We start from the raw sequence: 26,550 nt of genomic DNA, 5'->3' as shown, positions 1-26,550 counted from the left end.
ACTACATCCAGCGGTGAGGGAAAGCAGCTCTTAGGCATAGTCTTTTAACTGAGCATGTTACCCCACCCTGACAAAAATCAGTCATATCCATGGGGCACCATGGATGTTGGGGATACAGCTGAAAGTCTCTGTAGGTGCCCCAGTGGTGTTAGCTCTGGGCATGAGCCCAGGTCCCAGGGGAAATCCTTGAGGCACATGAAGGTCCAGCCTTGTTGACCAAAGGGACACCAAGTAGGTGCTAATCTTCCAGCAGGGAAGAGCAACATTGCTCAGAGTGCCCTTCTGCATCCCCCAAGCACCCTGACGTGGGAGGGAGAAAGCTGTCAGGACGGCTCAACCTGGGCAGCCCTACTTCCCCAGCTCACCTCAATAATACGCCAGGCTGTGCTCCATAGGTGCATCTGTCAGGCTAAGGCGTCAGACTGCATTCTCAGAAAAACAACATTACAAACAGTGGGGGAGGTTTCCAGGCTATCCACAAATGCCTTTTTCACAGGTAACTAGTAGAAACCATATTCATTGGCCGTCATCTAAAGTGGAATCGATTGGATTTTGATAGATTAGTCTTTGCTCTAATGAGGTGTGCAGAAGAGTCTGGATAGAAGGAAAAAGGAAACGGTAGCAAGGAGTAATTCTTATTTCTTCCTGGCTTTGTTCTCTTGCAAATGCTCCTCTCAACTGCTCTCTCCCTAACAGGTATCTTGTCTTATCTCTGTGTTTTCCCACAGTCCTTTGTCTCTCTGTCACAGGACGATGGAGTCCATTCAGAGGAATTCTTGAGAAAACAAGAAGACATTTCATAGACCAGTACAAGCTTAAGCTGACAGGTAGAATATCCCTTTCAGATGTAAGCAGTGAGGATGAGAAGTGGAGGGGGTGTTGCAGAGTAAACTGTGTCCTTCTAAAGATGCTGAAGTCCACACACCCAGCCTCTGGGAATGCGATCTGGGACCAGAATCTTTGCCGATGATCAAGTTAAAATGAGGTCATTGTGGGGTCCTATTCTGTGACTGTGTCCGCACAGAAGGGAGAGATTTGGATGCAGGAGAAGGCATGCACACAGGGGGATGTGAGGGTGCAGGCAGATATGGGAGCCACACGTGTGCAAGCCAAGTTAGGCGACCGGGTCAGCAAACCACAGAAGCTAGGACAGAGGCCTGGGACAATCCTCCCTCACAGCTCTCATGAGAAGCCAGCCCTGTCAACACCTTAGTCTTGGACTCCTAGCTTCCAAACCCAGAAGCTCCTGCTGTTTAAACCACCCAGAGCTTGTGGCACTTTGTCACAGCAGCCTTGGCAGACTAGTTTCATGGGGTGAGCGGAGCCTCTTCACCCACCTTGCCAGGCTGGGCACGATGCTCTTTGTCTCTCAAGCGTCCACCTCCTTTGTGGGCTTCGAGTGGCCTCTCGAGGCTCTTGGTTTCTCAGCCACCATCATTACATACTTGGGGATCCAGCCCTGTGGGTTCCAGGAATACTCACTAACAGCCGGGGTGAGGGTGAGTGCTTCCCTCTAACAGGGCCTCCCCCATTAACAAGGATCACCCATCACTGTGTAAGATAAGGAGAAATCAGGCCCTGTCAAACGGGGTAGCTACATTTCAGAGTCTGTACACAGGACCGAACTGCATGCATATGCAGCTGCCCCAGGCTTATGCAGAAACAACTGAGTGAAGCGGAGGAAGAGTAAAGGATCGTGCAGACAGAGACACTGCAATCACTCATTTCCGAGCAGTCAACTGTCTAAGTGTCCTCTGCTTGTCAATATCTTGTCAATGTTTCTCACACACATTTCCCTGTGTCCACAACACCTTCCCGTTTTTTTCTCTCTCCTGGCCTTTTTAGCCACAGGATGTGTCTGAAAGAGGCTAAGAATGGCAAGGGCTGGAAAAGCTGTTAAAGAAAGCTAAATCTTTCAAAGATACAAGTGGCCTGGGGGAAATCTCCCTTCCAAGCACAGCCACTCTCCATCTTTTATTATTTTTAATAAAAAATCTAGGAAAGGAAAAATGGAATGACCATCTATACCTGAGTATCAGCTGCTCACCTTGATAAATCACACACCATTGAAACCCCCAGCACCCATCCTGATCTCAGCTCCCGTGTCTCCTCCCAGAGGTAATCACCAACATGAATTCTATGTTTCTTACTCTCACGCAAGCCTTTTTAAAAAATCTTTATTTATTTGGCTGGGTCGAGTCTCAGTTGTGGTACATGGGATCTTTAGTTGTAGCATGTGGGATCTTAGTTCCCTGACCAGGAATGAAACCTGTGTTCCCTGCATTGGGAGCACACAGTCTCAACCACTGGACTACCAGCAAAGTCCCCTTCATGCAAGCCATTATACCTTGCCGCCCCCCCAAAAAAAACAACGCACCTAAAGTCAGAGTGCTCCTTGGTCACAGTCCAGTTGATTACTTTTTTTTTTTAACTGTCTCTTTTCCTTTCTCTCCTTCATCTAGCAAAAGAATGATTATCAGATAAATGTATTCAAACCATGGGAATTGTACCTGCAGAAAGCTTAATGGCAACCCACTCCAGTGTTCTTGCCTGGAGAATCCCAGGGGCGGGGGAGCCTGGTGGGCTGCTGTCTATGGAGTCGCACAGAGTTGGAAACAACTGAAGTGACTTAGCATAGCAAAGCTTAATCTGATTCCAGTCAACTAATACTCATTTCATGTACTGCATTACCTGCTCCCTCCCCTTCATGAAACTGTGATATAGGAAATTCAAGCCAGACCAAGAGGAAATATGCTTTGAATAGTTATCTATGTCTGGCACTCCTCAATGCCTATTGGTAAATGAAAGCCTCCATCACCTATGCTTAAAATTCTTTGACAATAAACCAAAACAAATAAATTAGAATTTAGGATAAGGTTAAATTTAAATTACACTTCTTTATACAGAGGACTGGAAAAACATAAAAACACTAATCAGTAATGAATCCATCACTGTTGCCTGTTTTCATAAAAGATGTAAACGCAAACAATAAGATAAAATTGCACTAGACTCAAATACATCAAGGGGAGGGCCCAACATCTACATTCATATTTGAAGCACAGGATATTCTTATTGGAAGTTGGAATAACTTAACGGAGGAATACAATAACCGCTCGGTCAACTTAACTAATGGGTTAGTCCATGAGAGGACATATGTATACCTATGGCTGATTCATGTTGATGTTTGACAGAAACCAACAAAATTCTGTAAAGCAATTACCCTTCAATTAAAAAATAAATAAAAAAAAAAACAGGGAGATAAATGATTTTTAAACACCATAATTTTAAAACACCATGATTTTAATTAGACCATAATTATAAAACAGCTGGTATATGATTCTAGACGTAGGGGACACGGCAGGGAACGAAAGTCCCTGGCTCTGGGGAAGCCCTGCTCCAGCAAGTGCAGTTGCACTGATGACACACCCTGAGGAACTCTGGGAAACCCTCCCTGATGGATAAATCACTCTGCAAATCACAACTTGGCTAAGAATGGCCGCAGAGCTGGCTTCTGGGGAAATCTTACAAAGCCCCAAGTGTTAAAGCCAAACAAAGGAAAATCTGTTCTATTCCCTAAATGAATATAGCATCTCTCTGCTGACCAGTGGAACCTATTAAAATGTGTTGTTCAGAGTGATTTCCCACACATAAAAAATAACAGCTTTTCTGAACCTAAACAAATATTGCCAACAGCTGTAGAAAAAAAAAGTTATCATTTGGAACTTTATAAAATGAGTTACTGAAAGGAAGGAAATGGGTCAGGAACCTAAACGTGATACGTGACCATTAGAAACAGCCCAGAACCCCGCTCTCCTGGTTGAAGACACAGCAAATTCTGTGCGCAAGTGGGTCACTCAGCTCATACATGACTGGTGGGCTTCAGAAAGCACTTCCCAGCTGGAAAGAAAATGGACTCCAAGAATCGATAAGCATCAAAGAACGAGGATTCAGAAGAAAACCTGAAAAGTAATGCACTAAATGCTAGTGGGGACTGTCTCTACAAGGCGGGATTATGGATGAAAACATTTCTTTATACTTCTCCACTTTTCTACAATGGAAGTAATTGTGAAAAATGATCAGTGCTTTATGATCTAAGAATTTTCACAGCAAAATAAAATGCTACCCCATTTCTTAAAAGCTATATGGCTACAACACCAAAAATAACCAAAGGAGAAATTATCTAATGCATCAATAGACATAAGTAAAAAGTAAATGCTCTGCTTTTTAAACTATCTTTTCTTCAAGTAGTCAGATATAGGGAAATTTTGAATGCATTTTTCCTGCTTCCTAGTTCTATAATGACCCCCTGTGTGACTGATAAAAGTATTGTTTAAATGATTATTTTCTACAAAGACCAATTAGCCCTAACCTACTAAGATGCTATAAATTCTACATTATTAGTAAAAAAAATAGACCACAATAAGAGACCACACATCAGTTCATTCTCTAACAACTAGTTTTGGAAATGCCTCTAGGATTGAATTATTTTCTTCTTTGAAAGGATTCTTATAAATTCAGAGAGACAGAAAGTACAAACTTTTTGGAAGCGAGCTATTTCAATGGGACACAGGTCCCTGGTTCTCCATTGCTGCTACTCTGTGAGCAAGTCAGCACTACATCTGATGAGGCAATAAGAGGACACAGCCACGGGGAGAAAAGGAAGAATGAGGTGGTTTGGTTTTCAAACACTGCTGCTGCTGCTAAGTTGCGTTAGTCGTGTCCAACTCTGTGCGACCCCATAGACAGCAGCCCACCAGGCTCCCCCGTCCCTGGGATTCTCCAGGCAAGGACACTGGAGTGGGTTGCCATTTCCTTCTCCAATACATGGAAGTGAAAAGTGAAAGTGAAGTCGCTCAGTCGTGTCCGACTCTTAGCGACGCCATGGACTGCAGCCTACCAGGCTCCTCCGTCCATGGGATTTTCCAGGCAAGAGTACTGGAGTGGGGTGCCATCACCTTCTCCAATAACTAACACTACAGGACTGAAATATTTCCTGATGACAGGAACAGAACTAAACCCAGGACCAACTACCTCTTTTACAACAGGGTTTTAAAGCTTGTCTTAAGATGAGCTTTTCCTTCCTCTGACACAAACACCATTTCCCAATAATCAAATAGTAGGTTATAGAGCCAGAGAACAATTTATTACATCTATGAATTCCTCTACCTGAAGGCCAAGTTTCATCAGCACCCCTTCCTTTTCCACCCTCGCTCTAAACAACTTGAAATATATGATTGTATTCTTACATTAAGGTCAGTGCTCTGGGTTACAAACATGGGCTGAATGATTTCTATACGGGCAACAACAAAAGCAAGAGCTTGAGTATCCTCAAAAGAGTCATTTACACTCTACAGAGAAGATGAACGAGTGAGGGTCACCCCTAGGTGCAAGGCGTTGGAAGCTTTGGGGTGCTCAGGAGGATGCAGACGTAGGACCACAACCAAAAAAAGCCAAGAATGAGAGGATAACTTGAAATACGTGAGTCACAACTTCAGGAAGTACCTACAACCCTCAAAGCACTTATTCCCCTCAGTTGGTGTTGTTCACTCAGTCGTGTTTGACTCTGCAACCCCATGGACTTCAGCATGCCAGGCTTCCCTGTCCTTCAGTATCTCCCAGAGTATGCTAAAATTCATGTTCATTGAGTCAGTGATGCCATCTGACTATCTCATCCTCTTTCGCCCCCTTCTCTTCCTACGCTCAATCTTTCCCAGCATCAAGGTCTTTTCCAATGAGTCAGCTCTCCACATCAAGTGGCCAAAGTATTGGAGGTTCAGCATCAGTCCTTCCAATGAATATTCAAGGTTGATTTCCTTTTAGGATTGACTGGTTTGATTATCTTGCTGTCCAACGGACTCTAAAGAGTCTTCTCTAGCACTGCAATTTGAAAGCATCAATTCTTCAGCACTCAGCCTTCTTTATGGCCCAACTCTCATATCCATACATGACTACTGGGAAAGCCACAGCTTTGATTAGATGGACCTTTGTCGGCAAAGTGATGTCGCTGCTTTTTAATATACTGTCTAGGTTTGTCATTGCTTTTTTCCCAAGAAGCAAGCGTTTTTTAATTTTATGGCTGCAGTCACCATCCATAGTGATTTTGGAGGCCAGGAAAATAAAATCTGCCACTCCCATCAGTGGCCAGCTTCATTTCTTTTTGAGGAAGTTCTCCTGGTGGCTGGCTAGAGAGACTTTTTCAGCCTTCATTTGGGAGGCTTCTGCTGCCAACACCTGCCTCAGTTGTCACTGGCTGACCCCTAAAGATAGAGAGTGCGATTCCCCAATATTAATGGACCCCAAGAGAACAATTCTATCTGCGAGGCTCATAATGGATAGGAAAGCCTTCAACTACATGGCATTTCTTTTAATCAGTTATACTGCTTGGGGCTCATTTTACAAAGCCATCTGGCTTTGCAGACATCAATGTAAGGATCATGAAAAACCCCACTTTTTACTATGGTCCCACAAAGCAGAGAAATTTACTTCAAAGTATGTTATGCTCCCAGGGTTCTGGTGTAGAAATTTCTTGCTCCGATTCTTCATTGTTCAGACATCCAAGGAGCCTAGCCATCTAGGACATAAAAGGATTCTTCTGAAAGCCCCATGTAAAAGAAAGTGTTTGTTCAGTCCCAGTGTCCCTACAAATGTGATCTCATGCTACATGGTGGGGTGTCTAAGAAGATGAAAATGAAGGGGCCTCAACAGAGCTGTTGGGAATCCGGTCAGATAAACGGGAGGTTGGGGGTCATGAGCCGTCCTAAATTGGAGAACGCTGAGGTGCACTCCTTCCTGTGAATATTCTACTCATTCTCACAAAATGTTCCATGCCTCAGTGTGGCATTAAGGAGAAATGCTTTGACTCTTTTTTCTCACTACTGAATAAAACTGCAATTATATTTAAAATATTTTTACTTTGTATTGCTTTGACAGGTTCGCTTTTGAAGTTTTCTATTCATACATTTCAATAATCCTATCCCTTGCTAAGAGACAGTGAGCTGGCTTTTAACGAATTCAATACTAGGAGAAGGGACCAATGGTATTTTTTTTCTTTTTTTGCAAAGAGCTCTTTCATTCATCAGAATCTGAATGTTAGACGATATTACAAAACTCAATAAGACTGACAGATCGACATTTAGGTATAGGGATTAATAACTGGTCCCCACATTTAATGTACCATTTTAAAAAGCTGTCCTCTGACATTAACTAACCTGGAAATTAAATGCGGCTGGAAGCTCATATGACCGGCTCACAATAGGTTTCTCAAAAGAGTGGTTATTCCTCTTTAAGGCACCCAGTATAAGGATCATTGACTACTGACCCAGCGGCTTCATGCAAACAAGTGGAGCAGTCTCAACACATTTCTTAATGGGCAAGAGAGCTGGCAGCAGAAAGGACAAGTGCTTAGGTCACAATTATAGTTGATTCATAATTTCTGCAAGGAGCCCAGGGACAGGGTTGGACCGTCACTCCAAAGGAACCTTATCTTCCCTGGTGATAATACACTTGAACTTCTGATGCACGCTCAGTCGCTTTAGTCATGACCAACTCTTTGTGACTCTATGGACGGTCCATGGGATTCTCTAGGCAAGAATACTGGAGTGGGCTGCCAGGGGATCTTGCCGACCCAGGGGTGGAACCAGCATCTCTAATATCTCCTGCGTAGGCAGGCAAGTTCTTTACCACTAGTGTCACCAGGTCTCTATGTGAAGCAATATGGAAACCTCATCCTTGCCTGGAATCTGCTGCATCAGTATTTTGTACTCTCTCCTATGTCTATGAGGCTTAACATTTCTAATAGTGGATTAAGCCAAAATAAAGATGAGAAGCTGGTGATTTTTGACAGATGACCATTATATCTACTACTGTGGGCAAGAATCCCTGAAAAGAAATGGAGGAGCCATCATAGGCAACAAAAGAGTCCAAAATGCAGTACTTGGATGCAATCTCAAAAACGACAGAATGATCTCTGTTCGTTTCCAAGGCAAACCATTCAATATCACAGTAATTCAAGTCTATGCCCCAGCCAGTAATGCTGAAGAAGCTGAAGTTGAATGGTTCTATGAAGACCTACAAGACCTTCTAGAACTAATGCCCAAAAGAGATGTCCTCTTCATTATAGGGGACGGGAATACAAAAGTAGGAAGTCAAGAGCTATCTGGAGTAACAGGCAAATTTGGCCTTGGAGTACAAAACGAAGAAGGTCAAAGGCTAATAGAGTTTTGCCAAGAGAACACATTGGTCATAGCAAACACCCTCTTCCAACAACACGAGAAGACTCTACACATGGACATCACCAGATGGCCAATACTGAAAGCAGATTGATTATATTTTTTACAGCCAAAGATGGAGAAGCTCTATACAGCCAGCAAAAACATGACCGGGAGTTGACTGTGGCTCAGATCATGAACTCCTTATTGCCAAATTCAGACGTAAATGGAAGGAAGTAGGGAAAACACCTAGACCATTCAGGTATGCTGCTGCTGCTACTGCTGCTAAGTCACTTCAGTTGTGTCCAACTCTGTGCAACCCCAGAGATGGCAGCCCACCAGGCTCCGCCGTCCCTGGGATTCTCCAGGAAAGAACGCTGGAGTGGGTTGCCATTTCTTTCTCCAATGCAGGAAAGTGAAAAGTCAAAGTGAAGTCTCTCAGTCATGTCCGACTCCTAGCAACCCCATGGACTGCAGCCTACCAGGCTCCTCTGTCCATGGGATTTGCCAGGCAAGAGTACTGGAGTGGGTTGTCATTGTCTTCTCCATTCAGATATGACCTAAATTAAATCCCTTATGATTATACAGTGGAAGTAACAAATAGATTCAAGGGATTAGATCTGATAGAGTGCTTAAAGAACTATGGATGGAGGTTAGTGACATTGTATAGGAGGCAGAGATCAAGACCATCCCCAAGAAAAAGAAATGCAAAAAGGCAAAATGGTTGTCCAAGGAGGCCTTACAAATAGCTGAGAAAAGAAGAGAAGCTAAAGGCAAAGGAGAAAAGGAAAGATGTACCCATTTGAATGAAGAGTTCCAAAGAATAGCAAGGAGAGAAAAGAAACCCTTCTTCATTGATCAATGCAAAGAAATAGAGGAAAACAATAGAATGGAAAAGACTAGAGATCTCTTCAAGAAAATTAGAGATACCAAGTGAACATTTCATGCAAAGATGGGCTCGATAAAGGACAGAAATGGTATGGACCTAACAGAAGCAGAAGATATTAAGAACAGGTGGCAAGAATACACAGAAGAACTCTACAAAAAAGAGATTCATGACCCAGATAATCACGATGGTGTGATCACTCACCTAGAGCCAGATATCCTGGAATGTGAAGTCAAGTGGGCCTTAGAAAGCATCACTATGAACAAAGGTAGTGGAGGTGATGGAATTCCAGTTGAGCTCTTTCAAATCCTGAAAGATGATGCTGTGAAAGTGCTGCACTCAATATGCCAGCAAACTTGGAAAACTCAGCAGGGAACACAGGACTGGAAAAATTCAGTTTTCATTCCAATCCCAAAGAAAGGCAATGCCAGGGAATGCTCTAACTACTGCACAATTACACTCATCTCACACGCTAGCAAAGTAATACTCAAAATTCTCCAAGCCAGGCTTCAACAGTACATGAACTGTGAACGTACAGATGTTCAAGATGGTTTTAGAAAAGGCAGAGGAACCAGAGATCAGATTGCCAACATCCGTTGGATCATTGAAAAGCAAGAGAATTTCAGAAAAACATCTACTTTATTGACTATGCCAAAGCCTTTGACTGTGTGGATCACAACAAACTGTGGAAAATTCTTCAAGAGATGGGAATACCAGACCACCTGATCTGCCTCCCAAGAAATCTGTATGCAGGTCAAGAATGAACAACAGGACATGGAACAACAGACTGGTTCCAAATTGGGAAAGGAGTACGTTAAGGCTGTTTATTGTCACCCTGCTTATTTAACTTATATGCAGAGTACATCATGTGAAATACCGGGCTGAATGAAGCACAAGCTGGAATCAAGATTTCCAGGAGAAATATCAATAACCTCAGATATGCAGATGACACCACCATTCTGACAGAAAGTGGAGAAGAACTAAAGAGCCTCTTGATGAAAGTGAAAGAGGAGAGTGGAAAAAGTTGGCTTAAAACTCAACATTCAGAAAACTAAGATCATGGCATTGCCCCTTCATGGCAAATAAATGGGGAAACAATGGAAACAGTGACAGACTTTTTTTTTTTCCAGACTTTATTTTTTGGGGCTCCAGAATCACTGCAGATGGTGACTGCAGCCATGAAATTAAAAGACACTTGTTCCTTGGAAGAAAAGCTATGACCAACACAAACAGCATATTAAAAAGCAGACATCACTTTGCCAAAAAAGGTCTGTCTAGTCAAAGCTATGGTTTTTCCAGTAGTCATGTATGGATGTGAGAGTTGGACTATAAAGAAAGCTGAGTGCTGAAGAATTGATGCTTTTAAACTGTGGTGTTGGAGAAGACTCTTGAAAGTCCCTTGGACTACAAGGAGATCCAACCTGTCAATCCTAAAGGAAATCAGTCCTGAATATTCATTGGAAGGACTGATTGCTGAAGCTGAAATTCCAATACTTTGGCCACCTGATGCAAAGAACCGACTCATTGGAAAAGACCCTAACGCTGGGAAAGATTGAAGGCAGGAGGAAAAGGGGACGTCAAAGGATGAGATGGTTGGATGGCATCACTGACGCAATGGACGTGAGTTTGAGTAGGCTCCGAGAGTTGGTGATGGACAGGGAAGCCTGGGCTGCTCAAGTGCATGGAGTCTCAAAGAGTCAGACATGACTGAGTGACTGAACCTAACTGAAGACAGTACCAAACACATGAAGGTAGTATTTAATGAAGGTAATTTAAACAAGAACAAGAGAATAGTATTGAATTAGAACAGTGTTACTGCTCTAATTTACTGTGATCATTTGTGATCATTTGTAGGCAACCCTTACAAGTCTTAAATTGATAACTAATGTGAGCAAAATATTTACCTTGTTTCAGTTTTAATTTTTAGTTGTAAGTTGTAAGATTTTTTTCATCTTTTAAAAGTACAATGCCACATAAGTTGTTGTTTTTACTTCAGTTTGATCTAGATTAAGAACACCTACGAATTAAGGAGGGTTCTGGCCCTAAGGATCATTGCTTTGAACATAATACCTGAATTATTTTCGGAGGTACATCATTGTTTTTTGGTCAACACTGTAATATCACCTGCTTTGTATCTTCATGTAAGGCAGAGACGCTGAATATAACCTGAATTAATTAATTTAAATCAATATATGTGACTATTTGTACCCAAGGTTGCAGTTTAGGGGGCATTTCTTTCCTTACTCTTTAGGTTCTGTGAGCACTATTTTAATTATTCTAGTGCTTATATCTTTCTAGTCTATCACTTCACATCCTCTAAATCACTGTTTTGGGGGTTTTGGGGGGGGCTATGATGGTGCACTTGCAGCAGCTAGAGTTCTCCTAGCTTCAAACACAAACAACTCTGTTTCTTGTCCATGGACTCTACTACAGCCATTCCAACACCTAGTCACAAATGATTATGTATATTGGTTCTACAAAGAAAGATAGGTTCTCCATCCTAATTTAAGAATTCTATCTTTCAGAGTCTAAGCTTAGGTAGCCCTGGAGCAAATTAAAGTCTTAAATACTTGGTATATTATAAAAGAAACATTCCTTTATTGTTAATCTTATGATATGCTTATTCATTGCTTATGTACTGTGATTTTAAGATCCTGTGATAGTCTACATACACTTAAAAATAAGTTTATAGTTAACAATAAAGAATTTACACACATGCATAATTATATTTAAAATTTATTCTTTTCTAAAAACTTGAAGTATAGTTTATCAATTTTGTTTATCTTCTCAAAGAACCAGCCTTTTTTTTTTTAATTAATCTTTACTATTGTTTCTTTCATTTCTTTTTTATTTATTTCTGCTTGGATCTTTATGATTTGTTTCCTTCTACACATTTTGGGTTTTTTTGTTGTTGTTCTTCTTCTTTTTCCATTTGTTTTAGGTGTAAAGTTAGGTTGTCTATTCAATGTTTTTCTTGTTTCTTGAGGTAGGATTGTATTGCTATAAACTTCCCTCTTAGAACTGCTTTTTGTATTCCATAGGTTTTGAGTTGTCGTGTTTTCATTGTCATTTATTTCTAGAAATTTTTTTTTATTTCTTCAGTAACCTGTTGTTTACTTAGTAACCTGTTGTTTAATCTCCATGTTTGTGTGCTTGGGTTTCTTACAGGTTTTTTTCTTGTAACTGATATCTAGTCTTATAGCCTTGTGGTCAGAGAAGATCCTTGATACGATTTCACTTTTCTTAAATTTTCTGAGGTTTGATTTGTGATCCAAGATGTGGTCTGTCCTGGAGAATGTTCCATGTGTACTTGAGAAGGTGTATTCTTCTGCATTTGGATGGAATGTACTGAAGATATCAATGAGATCCATTTCATCTAATGTATCATTTAAGACTTGTGTTTCCTTATTAATTTTCTGTTTTGATGATCTGTTCATTGGTGTGAGTTGGGTGTTAAAGTCTTCTACTATTATTTGTTACTGTCAACTTCTCCTTTTATGTCTGTTAGTGTTTGTTTTATGTATTGAGGTGCTCCAATGTTGGGTGCATAGATATTTACAATTGTTATGTCTTCCTCTTGGATTGGTCCCTTGATCATTATGTAGTGTCCTTCCTTATCTCTTGTAATATTCTTTATTTTAAGGTCTATTTTGTCTAATATGAGGATTGCTACTCCAGCTTCCTTTTGCTTCCCATCTGCATGGAATATATTTTTCCATCCTCTCAGTTTCAGTCTATTGTATGTCTCTAGGTATGAAGTGGGTTTCTTTTAGACAGTATATATGGCTCTTGTTTTGGTATCCATTCAGCCAGTTTGTGTCTTTTGGTTGGAACATTTAATCCATTTACATTTAAAGTAATTATCGATATATATGTTCCTATTGCCATTTTCTTAATTGTTTGGGGTTGATTTTGTAGATCTTTTCTGTTCTCTTATATTTCTTGACCATATAAGTTCCTTTAGCATTTGTTGTAAAGCTGGTTTGGTAGTACTGAATTCTCTTAACTTTCGCTTTTCTGACAAGCTTTTTATTTCTCCATCAATTTTGAATGAGATCCTTGCCGAGTACAGTAATCTTGGTTGTAGAATTTTCCCTTTCAGTACTTTAAATATATCCTGCTATTCCCTTCTGGCCTGCAGAGTTTCTGCTGAAAGATCAGCTGTTAAGCACATGGGGTTTCCCCTGTATGTTACTTGTTGCTTCTCCCTTGCTGCTTTTGATATTCTTTCTTTGTGCTTAGTCTTTGTTAGTTTGATTAGTATGTGCCTTGCTGTGTTTCTCCTTGGGTTTATCCTGTATGGGACTGTTTGTGCCTCTTGGACTTGTTTGACTATTTCCTTTTCCATGTTGGGGAGATTTTCAACTATAATCTCTTCAAAAATTTTCTCATACTTTTTCTTTTTCTCTTCTTCTGGGACCCCTGTAATTCGAATGTTGGTACATTTGATATTGTCCCAGAGGTCTCTGAGACTATCCTCAGTTCTTTTCATTCTTTTTACTTTATTCTGCTCTTCAGAAGTTGTTTCCACCATTTTACCTTCCAGCTTACTGATTTTTTCTTCTGCTTCAGATATGCTGCTATTTATTCCTTCTAGAGTATTTTTAATTTCAATAATTGTGTTGTTTGTCTCAGTATGTTTATTCATTAACTCTTCTAGGTCTTTGTTAATTGGTTCTTGCATTTTCTCCATTTTGTTTTCAGAGTTTTTGATCATCTTTACTATCATTATTCTGAATTCTTTTTCAGGTAGTTTGCCTACTTCCTCTTCATTTATTTGGACTTCTGTGTTTCTAGTTCGTTCCTTCATTTGTGTAGTATTTCCCTGCCTTTTCATTATGTCATTAACTTATTGTGTTTGAGGTCTCCTTTTCCCAGGCTTCAAAGTTGAATTCTCTCTTCCTTTTGGTTTCTGCCCTCGTAAGGTTGGTCCAGTGGTTTGTGTAAGCTTCATGTAGGGTGCGATTTGTGCTGAGTTTTTGTATGTTTGTTTGCTTTTCCTCTGATGGGCAAGGCTGAGTGAGGTGGTAATCCTGTCTGATGATGATTGAATTTGTATTTTTGTTTTGTTTGTTGTTTAGATGAGGCGTCCTGCACAGGGTGCTACTGGTGGTTGGGTGATGCCAGGTCTTGTATTCGAGTTGTTTCCTTTGTGTGAGTTCTCACTATTTGATGCTCCCTAGGTTTAGTTCTCTGGTAGTCTAGGGTCCTGGAGTCAGTGCTTGATCAGTCAGAGCCACTCCAAAGGCTCAAGGCTTGATATCTGGTCTTGCAGTCACATTCCTGGATGAACACACCATGTCATTGCTGGACTGTTAACTTGTAAGACATATTATGGGACACACAAGCCACATTGACGCCCTGAAAGTTGTTCTCTACATCAGAGAGACAGTGGATGTCTCCTGGTATAAACCGGATGCCTTCTGGAATGGTCTGAGCAGGGTGGCTGATCTCAAACAGAATAGAATCACAAGGACGCCCTTCTGGTCCAGAGCACAGCCAAGGCTCCTCCCATAATGAGGACCGTTTTCTTTGGAGATTTGTGGGAATCCATATGTGGCAGTCAAAGATAACTGGACAGTGGCAGAGGATGAGGACGCCAGGACTGCTCAAGGTGGGGCGACCCAGGTCCCTCCCCTGAAGTAAAGTTTATTTATGATACTGTGTTAGTTTCAGGTGTACAGTACAGTGATTCAGTATCACACATATATGTGTATATATATTATATATATGTAAATTCTTTTTCAGATTCTTTTCCATTATAAGTTACTATAAGATATCAAATATAGTTCCCTGTGCTATGCAGTAAATCTTTGTTAATTTATATATTGTAGTGTATATCTGTTAATCTCATAGTCCTGCTTTATCCCTCTCCTTTTCTCCTTTGGTAATCATAATTTTGTTTTCTATGTCTGTGAGTCTATTTCTGCTTTTTAAATAAGCTCATTAGTATTATTATTTAGATTCCACATAAAAGTGATATTATATTTGATAACACAAATATCTTTTTATATTTATGGTTATCATCTTTATCTGTTTTGATGATGATTAAAACTTAAGTGCTATAAAGAAGGCTGAAAGTGAAAGGGAAAGTCGCTCAGTCCTGTTCGACTCTTTGTGACTAGGCCAGAATATTGGAGTGGGTAGCCTTTCCCTTCTCCAGGTGGTCTTCCTAACCCAGGGATTGAACCCAGGTCTCCTCCATTGCAGGCTGATTCTTTACCAGCTGAGCCACAAGGGAAGCCCAAGAATATTGGAGTGGGTAACCTATCCCTTCTCCAGCAGATCTTCCCGACACAGGAATTGAACCAGGGTCTCCTGCATTGCAGGTAGTAAAGAAGGCTGAGCACTGAAGAATTGATGCTTTTAAATCGTGGTGCTGGAGAAGACTCTTGAGAGTCCCTTGGATGGAAAGGAGATCAAAACATTCAATCCTAAAGGAAATCAACCCTGAATATTCATTGGAAGGAATGGTGTGAAGGACTGGACACCTGATGTGAAGAACTGACTCATTGGAAAAGATCCTGATGCTGCGAAAGATTGAAGGCAGGTGGAGAAAGGGATGACAGAGGATAAGATAGTTGAATGGCATCACTGACTCAATGGACATGAGTCTGAGCAAACTCTGGGAGACAGTGTGGCTTGCTGCAGTCCATGGGGTCACAGACAGTCAGACATGACTTAGCAATTAAACAACAACAACAAAAAAACATGCAGGAAACACAATTTGAGCTGGTGTAAAATACAGCTTATTAGGAAATATGAGGAATGTGATATGCCTTTAATACAGAACAGTTTATATCATCTGTCAACCTTTGATAAACATGACTGCTCTTGGCTCTCGGTAGGCTCAGCTTGTTCAGTGGCTTATAATTACCATTTGCTCTGTCACCTAAATTTCCACTGTTGGCCAGCAGAAGTTACTTCAGTTGGGTTAATCTCTTTATAGCTCCACACACTACTGAAAGCATTCCTGCTCTTTGGTTAAAAAAAAAAAAAAAACTGTTCTGAAACCAACAAAGTGTTCCCTTATCCCAACTGTAGCATCCAGATATGTTTCAGAGTCTTGGAATAGTGGAAAGTAGTTTTAGTGATAAAACTGGGGTCCATGGGGTGCCTACTAGCTGATTTCATGTAAGTAGTGGGTGGAAGCCAGGCAGTAATTACTAATTACCTAATTTAGAACAGAGCAGGAAAATTATATTTGATTTTGACCTAATAAAATTATAAATTCATTTAGAAAGTTCAAAGTGAACTCTTAACTTTACTAAGTCCTTTTTTGGTTTTCATGTAAACAATTTAAATTAGTTTCCTTCTGTAAATTATCATCTTTAATATTTATACACATGTAAAAAATTGCCATACCTATCTATTTGTTTGAATTATATTTTCAGTGAAAGTACTAAAAATATCATTTTTAAAAACACAATTATAATTTGTCAAGTATTTATATCACTCAATAATAATCACACTGTGTTACTTCACCATTTCCTTTTTTGGCTATAGAAGAAACTAATGGTTTTTCCCTAATTAACCAAGTGAAAATGGGCAGGGACCAACATGAGGACCTGTCTTCACTTTCACAAGCAAAATACAGATCTCATGTGTATCTGCATATGTGTTCAATTTGTAAGAAAATGTAACCATTATTTTAAATCACAGGCAGCTTTAGAATTTCAGATGCTTTCAGAGAAATGCAGAAGTATTTATTACCTTAATACTATAACTAAAGTTTCCAAAAAACTATCAAGAATTTCAGTGGACAAAATTAATATCACATTAGTAAAAACTTAATGTAAAATTATCAAAAACATAAAATATTAAAAACAACTTTACCTCAAACTTCAAATATGATAACTTCTTAAGTCAACATTGTTTAAATTTCAGAAAAATCCAAAGCAAAAAGATTGAAAACCCATAGTTTATCATAAACTTCAGCTACAGGTCTTTGTCATATTATCATATTTACACACCCCTCAACCAATCCATGTATGGATATAACTTCTAGTTCGTTATATAAATAGAAATACAAATTATTTATAAGGTCACTTTAGCTTTATTATAATCTAATTTTTAGACTGGTTAAAATATATCATGCCTGCATCCCCATTTTTGCATCTTAGGATAATTGTACAATTATCACAGGAACAAAGTCACACTTAAAGAAATAAAATTCACAGAAAATCCTTTAAGTTATCAATAACTATTTTCCAATCAGTAACATCAAGTAAAGAGATTCCCAAACTGCAAAGTCATTTTGCAGTTTTATTTATCATATATTATTATATTAAATTTTAAAACTTAAAGGTGGGGAATTTTATCTTAAATGTTTTAAATATAAAATTCCCCACCTTTAAGTTTTAAAATGTAATATAGCTAGATCAACATGAAACAAAAAATAAATGGCTAAAAACAACCATAAAAAGTATGAAAACAGTGACCAGTGAGGAAGAACTTACCAGACATCACAACTCACTAGAAAAGCCACTGTATTCAAAGGAAAATGGTGCTGGCGCAGAGACAGACAGGGGTCAGGATGAAGAGGCCAGAGACTGACACGGGGGGACATGGCGTCGTTAATATACGACAAGGGTAACATTTCCATCCCATGGAAAATAAGGTTTCTTATATTAACTACATTGGGGAGAAAAAAGATAGATAGCATCCTACTTCATATCATGTACAAAACATAAAACTGGAGTAAGACTTGAATGTTTTTAAAAATAGGGAAGAATATTTAAAAGACTATTTGTTTGACCATGGGATGGACAATGCCACCCTAAGTAAAACAGATAACTCAGAAGCAATAGAGAAAAAGATAGATTGTTGGATTAAATAATAACTAAGAATTTTCTTTTAGTAAAAGACCTCATCCATATAGACAAGAATCATAAAGCTATATTTGCACATATATAACATGGGTATAACACTGGATTAACATTTCTAAAACAATACATAGCTTCCAGAAATTGTGACAGAAACACACTAGAAAAATGGGTAGTGGAAATGAATAGGAAATGAAGAAAAGAGAAATTCAAATGTATAATAAACATATGAAAATATATTCTGCATCACTGACAGGCAGTGAAGAAACGTAAATCAATGCTCAGAGGTTTGACTGGTAAGAATGAAAAGAAACAGTGGCATCCAAAGCTGGGAAAATGTAGAAAATGGGCATTCTTATGTGCAAATGTGATTTGCTATTTCTTTGGGGAAAGAATCGAGAAATATCTATTAAAATTAAAAATACAAATACACATACCGTTTGACCAAGCAATTCCACTTCTGGGAATCTATCCTATAGGGAAAAAAAAAAGGACCAGTACGTAAGGACACAGGCACAGTGATATTTATTGCAGCATTGTTTGTTGTGGGGCACAGGAAGAGGGGAGAGTGGAAATAACACTACTGTCCATTCGTGAGGAAATGGTTAAATGAAATGTTGGAATATCCATAAGATAGAATATTATGTATTATTCAAAAGAATGGGATAAAGCTGTAGAGTGTGACTTGCTAAGGTGAGAGAAGCAAGTGAAAAGCTGTAATTCCACTATGACAGTAGCAGCAGACACAACACAAGGACGGGCATGCGGCACTCCCACATATGGAAGGACACACACCAGACCAACAAGGGCCGCCCAGGGTTAGGACTGGAAACAAGGACTGAGCGGAATGGGGATTATTTCCTTCCTCCTAGTGCATCTGTACTGTTTCACTAGTTACTATGAGCCATATGTTTGCTCTAGAACTTTCAAAAATATATTTAAGAAAAAATATTAACTTTTTAGTGGTAGTAGAGCAGAAGTATTTCCAGACATTCACCTGCAGTAAAATAGCGGCAATTCAACAAATATTCCCTTCTCTGCTTGTGCCGGTCACTGCAGTGTTCATTTCTGATTGCTTGCCCAATATCCACTCCGTCTCTCTCCCATAAGGGTATCAGCCATGTGATTTGGATGGAGTTGACTCCACTCAATTTGAAGGGACTCCTGAGTAGTCTTAGCCAGTTTGGCCCATCAAAAATACAATTTGGAGCCACTAATACAAATTTAACTTTTCTAGTAGTCACATTAAAAACAAATTTAAAAGAAACGAAAGCAATTTTAATAATGGTTTTGTGTTCTAACCGAATATACCCCAAAATATTACCATTTCACCATGCAATTAGTACACAAATTATTAAATATTTCACATTTGTTTCCTGTCTCAATTTGGACTAGTTACATTTCAAGAGCTCAACAGCCACATGTGGCCAGTGGTTACCATACCGAACAGTCTAAGCTAATGAGGGTAATGCTATAAATATTGTCATATTCAAGGATGGATACATAATTTAAGATGGCCCAGTCAAAGAGAAACCCATAATGGCAGGAGAAGAAAAATCCACTCCCAGTGAGGACAAATAAGAAAAAACAAACTGAAAACTGTTGGCAGTCATCTATGAGCTAGGAAGGAAGCATGCCCTGGGATGAAGGAGAAACTGGGTCCCTGGGGCAACACTGAAACTCTTGGTTAACCCTTGCCGGAAGCCAGGACTTTTTAGTTACATTAGCTGGTAAATTTCCTTTATTTGTTTCAGCCATTTTCAGTTAGGTTTTCTTTTATTACTTGCGATCAAAAATATTCCAATTGATAAATTCATCTGTGGACAATGCCATGTGTAAACAAATACTTTCTTCTTATGTGAATTAACTCAAATGTTCAACATTCCTTCCCTTGTAGTTAAGGCATGCTTTTGTTAAACTGTCCTTATTTGATAACACTTTCAGACATCCGAAAACACTCCCAAAAAACATTTCCAGAGACTGATTTCTGAGCAAGCAGGGTAACTGCACGGTCACTGCACAAGAGAGTATTTCTCCTCAAGACAATATAGACAGTAGGCATCAGAACAATCAGTCGCTCCATTCTCACTTCACCCTCCTTTCTGGCCCTTCCTCTCTAGACCAGTGGTCCCCATCTCTAGCTCTAGGAACATATTGGGTTGACAAGTCTTTGTTGAGGGGGGTGTTTTCCCATACACTGCAGAATGTTTAGCAACAACACTGTCCTCTCTATACCCATAAATGAGAGGAGAAATCCACCTCCCAGTAACTGCGACATCAAAAATCTCTCTAGACACTGTCACATGTCCCCAAGGGGACAATATCACCTCTGGTTGAGAGCCACTCTTCTAGACCAATAGTTAGTTCAAATGTACAGCTGACCTTCGTTGCTTTATGACAAATGCCTCCCCTAAGTGTTTTCTGAGTCACAATCTTTACAGGCCCGTGGCCCTCTCCTAGACCAGACATGAGCGTGTAAACCTTGTCTGGTCATGCTCTTCCTCCTCTATTCTCTGCCTGGGCTGGGCTCGAGCTCCCCACTGCAGGTCTTCTTTCCAGAAGAAATGCACCAAGTACTCTCTGACTTCAGCTCAAAACCATTACCTGAGCTGCTCCCTGAACCACCCACCCACCCATTTCTCTTGGGCTTCTCTGAGGGGATGTTTGCTTATCTGTGGTCACTTATTCCACAACTCAGTCTACCACAGCTGGGTTACCCATCTCCTCCATCAGTATATCATGAGTGACAATTCCATCCCAGTCTCTCCACACTGCATTGACTGACACACTATTCTCCCTAATCTATCCTTAAGACTTATAACCGCTGGAAATTTTTTCATAGCTTCTCAAATTGCTCTAAATATTTAATATATTCCAATAAAAATCTCAGCTGGCTTTTGGGGGCAGAAAATGATGAGCTGATTCCAAAACTAAAGAATTTAGAATGGTCCAAACAATTTTGAAAAAAAAAAAAAAGAACATAGCTGGATGATTAACACTATCTGATATCTGAACTTACTATAAATCTACAATAATCCAATCAGTGGAGACACTGATATAAGACAAACAAGACATGAAACAGAAAAGAAAGTCTGTAGATAGACACCCATATATGGCCAGCCAATTTTCAACCAAACTACAAAGAAATTCAGTGGAGAGGGGACAGAGAACGATCTGTTTAGCAAATGGTGCTGGAACAGTTAGATATCTGTATGCAAGAACTTAAAACTTCAATCCATACTTCACCCATACACAAAAATTATTTCAAAATGGATCATAGACATAAACATCTAAAATTTTAAATCTGAAATTATAAATTTTATGGAAAAAGAGGAGAAAACTTTTGTGACCCTGAAACAGGGAAAGATGGCTTAGATGCAATGCCAACACCATAACCATCTTAAAGCACAAACTGATAAATCTGATTTCATGAAAACTAAAAAATTTTGCTCTTTAATAGATGCTGTAAAGCAACTGAAACCATAAGCCAGGAGAAAATCTACCAATCCTGTATGACAGCTTTATTTATAATGGCCCCAAACTATTTGTGACCCAAATGTCTATCAGCAAGTGGATGGATAATCAAACTATGCTGTGCCCACCAATAGGATATTACCTAGAAATAAAAAGCAATGAGCTATTAACATACACTGCAAAAGAACTGAATCTCCAAATAATTACACTGAGTGAAAGAAACCAGACAAAAAAGAGTAAAAACAGTATTGTCCCATTTATTTAAAATTTTAGGAAATGCAAACAAATTTTTAGGAATGGAAAATATTAGTAACTGTCTGATTAGGCATGTTGGGGAAGGGGGAGGGAGCAATTACAAACCTGTAAGAGGAAACTTCTGGAGGAAACGGATACTTCATTACCTTGACTATGGAGCTGGTTTCATAGGAGTGTCTGTATATATGTATGCATGTCAATTTATGAGATTGTGTACTCTAAGTATAATTTATGGTATGTCAATTATGGGTCGATAAACCTTTGTTTTTAAGGGGAGGGGGAAGCACTGTTAGCTGTTAGGGAAATATTAACCCACAATTATGGGTCAGTAAAGCTTTTTTTTTTAAGGGGAGGTGGAAGCATGCTACATGTGGTGAGCATGTAGGGTTATACTGCTCTTGTTGCTTAGTCACTAAGTCATGTCTGACCCTCTTGTAACCGCATGGACTGTAGCCCGCCGGCCTCATTCTGTCCAGGGGATTTCTCAGGCAAGTATACTGGAGTGGGTTGCCATTTCCTTCTCCAGGGCATCTTCCTGATCCAGGGATCAAACCCATGTCTCTTCCTTGGCCATGGATTCTTCACCACTGAGCGACAAGGGAAGCCAGGGAAGCCTAAAATGGTTCATGCTACATCGGATTTCATGGCAGGAAGTGGTTTTGTCTCATTGTGCTGTTTTAAATTCTGCTGTGGTTTAATAAAATTAGAATTTATAATTCCTGGTACTTAACATAAAACAGCGGAGGTGATGTTAAACAGTAAATAAAAGGTTCATGGATGAAAAGAAACTACACAGAGCCTTGAGGAATAACAGTCTAAACTATGTTTGTTTTAATTCTCCTTTTAAGGATTTTCCCAGATCACCATCATCATCACCACCCCCTGCTATGGTCTTAAGGATGTGGTCTAACCAACATTTTCCAGCAAAAAAAAAAAAAAAAAAAAAGTGGGATAGAGCTAAGCGACTTGAATTCTCAAAGATAAAAATTAAGTAACATACTTTTTGATGACAGTATTTTTCCCTGTGATTCTACCAGAATCAACTTCATTTACATACAAATTGGTAATACATTAGAATCTCACTAAAAAAACCACCAATGTTCCCCTAAGACATAAAACCATATACTGATCTATTAATTTCATTTCAGTATATGATGTCAAGTGCATTTTAAAAATATACTCCAGGGCTTCCAAAGGCTTCTTTAACCCACTAGGACTAGTCTTAGCATTTAATTTATCCTAGACCTAAAAAACTTTCTGCTTATTCTCCCAGATAATCGATTCTTGATTTGTTGAGATACTAAACACTATGCTTTACAACCTGAAATATCAAACCCCTGGTGACCTCACTCCTGTGCCCTGCACAGAGCAAATCCTCTCAGCAGGAGGCCGAGTGGCGCCCAGGAGAGCAGACCACGCCCTTCGCTAGACCTGACGTCAGCCCTGGGGACGGTCCACACTGACCTTGCAGAACATCTGTCCCACAGCAGCGACACAAGGATTCAGAGGGTACCATGAAAATGCCCTCCTCAGTTTTTGAAAAACACAAATAAACGCTAAAGACAACCTCTTCCTGAGTAAAAACACATATACCACCACCAATAACAGTAGAGTCAGCATTGGAAAATCAGGGTTTAGTAAGAGCTCAGCAATCAGGGCTAATGTCACCCCAAGGTTAATCTCACTGATCTGTAGGACACAGCAGAAATTAAAAATCATTTCTTCCCACACAATAAAAAGCATAATGCCTAGGCCAGATTAATACTTTCTAATAGAGGAAGAACATTTTCACCTAAGCATCTACAAAATAGGCAAATATTTCTTGAAAGATTATAGTTCTAGGAAAGAGGCATTTAAAAATCCTTTCCTTCAATATATTAGGCCTATTTAAATTTATTATGATTAGAATTTTTATGCTTTAAAAAAAATCAAAATTTACCCTTCCAGACTAGGCACCCATTTCCACATGCCAATAAAATTTATAGAATACGCTTAATAAATCTTTCCTCTCATGCAATTGCATTTGCGGAACTCTCTGCATACAATTTCCTTATGGTAGGAATCAAAAGCTACCTGGGTGATGTCAGAAGTAAAGCAGAGCCCAGAAGGCCACTGGAAAGAGAGGTGTACAGGTCCTGGCATGTTCTGTGGACATGTCTTAGGTTCCAACACAGAAGCAGTCAGAACAGCAGAGGAAAATGCAGTGATTCTAAAGAGAAACTCTATAGGAGCAAATGGATATGACCAATGGCTCCCCACAGAGGGTCCGACTTATTACAGCAACGGAGTCAGGAGAACAATACAGAATTCAGCTGCCCCGTTCACACAGCTTCCTGGATGATGCAGCTTTGGGAAAGGCCACACCCCCCCAGTGTAGTATCACTAGTCCCACCACTGCTGCTGCTGCTGCTGCTGAGTCGCTTCAGTCGTGTCCGACTCTGTGCGACCCCACAGACAGCAGCCCACCAGGCTCCCCCGTCCCTGGGATTCTCCAGGCAAGAGTACTGGAGTGGGGTGCCATTGCCTTCTCCGGTCCCATCACTAGTCTGAGTTAACTCAGTATCCTGGTAGTGCTGGTATGTGACTTAACGTTTTCCTTTTGGTTGCAGTTTTAGGTGTAAACTCTTCTTTTTAATGGAGTATAACTGCTTTACCACTTTGTGTTAGGGTCTGCTGTACAACAAAGTGAATCAGCTATATGCACACATATTTAAGAAGAGTTTGAGGCTATACTTTAAAAAATCTTCAAAGAAACCATGACAAGCACAGTGAAGTCAAGTGTACTCGGTCAAAAATCTGCCTTTGATGTGACCCGCACTGTGGATGAAGATGCTGTAATTCACATCTTTACAGAACAGAGTGCATCCACACCCTTGCTCATCATCTCTTTCTAACTCAAATATTATTTCCCTAAAGAAGGAAAGGTTGCTTTCCAGTCCTGGGTGGGTGGGAACCCTAAATCCTGGCCATGGTCAAGAAGTAATCTCAACACGCAAATCTCATGTCCTCTGAGTTGCTGGCTCCTCACTTATCAAACAATGGTATTTAAAAGCAGCTTCAAAATCCTATGATTAAACTTTTCTGCATGTACATTTTAATATCCCATTTCATTTTCCTCAATATCTGTCTCAAAACACAGTTAGGAGAAGTAACCTGTATACCATGCTGAGAAGGAGGGGCAGGTGTCAAGTGAAGGATTATTCTAGAAATAGGCCACTCCCTGAGCACACAGAGTTCCCTCACAGTTTGATGCTACAGAGCCAGAACATGTGTGGGGACTGTCTCCTTCACACACCTAGAAATCTCCTGATATGAGGGGTTAACCATTGGAGGGAAACAAGGAAAAAAATCTACCCAAGAATACAGGGCCAGCTGCCGTTGACGGAAGTGTTGGTATACACTGTCACTCTCTAGAAAGTGCTACTCAAATGATCTGGCTTTAACAGAACTTCTTCAGTTTACTTGGCAGTCCTTTGCTTAACTTGACATGACAGAAAGAAGTGATGGGAGGGCTGAGGAAGGTTTCATTCCTTTTATGTTTTATTTAACGAAACACAGAGCTTACTGCATGTCAGGTACTGTTATGAACATTTTACAAATACTTATTAATTTAATCCTCAAAACATTCCAGGATAGAATGCTATGCTATGCTAAGTCACGTCAGTCGTGTCCGACTCTGTGTGACCCCATAGATGGCAGCCCAACAGGCTCCCCATCCCTGGGATTCTCCAGGCAAGAACACTGGAGTGGGTTGCCATTTCCTTCTCCAATGCATGAAAGTGAAAAGTGAAAGTGAAGTCGCTCAGTCGTGTCCGACTCCTAGCGACCCCATGGACTGCAGCCCACCAGGCTCCTCCGTCCATGGGATTTTCCAGGCAAGAGTACTGGAGTGGGGTGCCATTGCTTTCTCCGCCAGGATAGAATAGTATACATGATTTACAGATGAGGAAATAAAGACACAGAGAGTCGAAATAACCTTCTGCAAGTCATAGGCTGGTTAAATGGCAGAGGTAGAATCGAATCCAGGCAGTGTGGCTCTGAAATGCCTACTGAGTAACAGACCCAAGAAGGTGGCTTTTAGGAAAAGAGCACAGTGAACCATCTTCCGTAAGGCTTGCTGAAAAGCAATGTGAAGTGGAAGTCATTCAGTCGTATCTGACTCTTTGCAACCCCATGGACTATATAGTCCATGGAATGCTCCAGGCCAGAATACTGGAGTGGGTAGTCTTTCCCTTCTCCAGGGGATCTTCCCAATCCAGGCATCGAATCTAGGTCTCCTGTACTTCAGGAGAATTCTTTACCAGCTGAGCCATAAGGGAAGCCCATGCTGAAAAGAAATGTTCCCCCCAAAAGTCTCCAAATTCCAGTCTGATTCAGACTTGCTAAAAAATCATCCTAGTAAATTTGAAAGAGAACTCACCCTCATGCCTTTGGACGTCCAGAAGCTCACTCTGCATGCTGTGTACCCTGCAGCTCTCCTAAGAACAGCAGTTCTCAGCCAAGGGTGGCACTTTAGATTGACCCAGAGAATGGGCTGAAAGGTCACAAGCCCCCCACTCTCCCTTTCTCAACACCCAACACACATACACACAGGTTTTGATATGCACCCCCAAGTGTGTTTAGAAATGTGCACATGTATTTTGATAAACCTCCCTAGGTGACCCAACTCTCCCTCCCCTGGAGCAAAGCTAAGGTTCTCCTAATAATTTTGCAAAGGTGGGAAGATCAATCTTGCATTGTTTCTATCTCCCAAGTCTCCTCCCCCAACCCCCTCACAGAAGATAAATGCAGGCGTGATAGGGGATGCTGCAAATACATACCAAATACCAAACTGGCTATTCGATGAATACATAAATGCAATTGACATTCTTTCACAGTCTGAAATCCTCTCTTTACTCTCAGG

At 40.2% G+C, this 26,550-nt stretch overlaps 1 protein-coding gene across 15 annotated transcripts in view; it reads right to left on the bottom strand.

Annotated features, from left to right (window-relative positions):
• MAST4 (microtubule associated serine/threonine kinase family member 4) overlaps window positions 1-26,550 on the bottom strand; it is a 616,403-nt gene that overhangs the window by 264,573 nt on the left and 325,280 nt on the right. For 9 of the 15 annotated variants that reach the window (XM_086362007.1, XM_086362009.1, XM_086362011.1 and 6 more), the window contains one exon: window positions 18,356-18,391. The exons of the other annotated variants lie outside the window; for them this stretch is intronic. In XM_086362007.1, the coding sequence (XP_086218133.1) occupies window positions 18,356-18,391 (36 nt within the window). The remainder of the gene's footprint in view (window positions 1-18,355; window positions 18,392-26,550) is intronic. 15 annotated transcript variants of the gene reach the window in all.

Source organism: Bos grunniens, chromosome 20, assembly GCF_055505025.1.
Source record: "Bos grunniens cultivar Pamir isolate PY7600 chromosome 20, Bosgru_T2T1.0, whole genome shotgun sequence".
In the NCBI taxonomy this organism is placed as follows: domain Eukaryota; kingdom Metazoa; phylum Chordata; class Mammalia; order Artiodactyla; family Bovidae; genus Bos; species Bos grunniens.
This window is presented reverse-complemented; position numbering and strand designations above follow the sequence as displayed.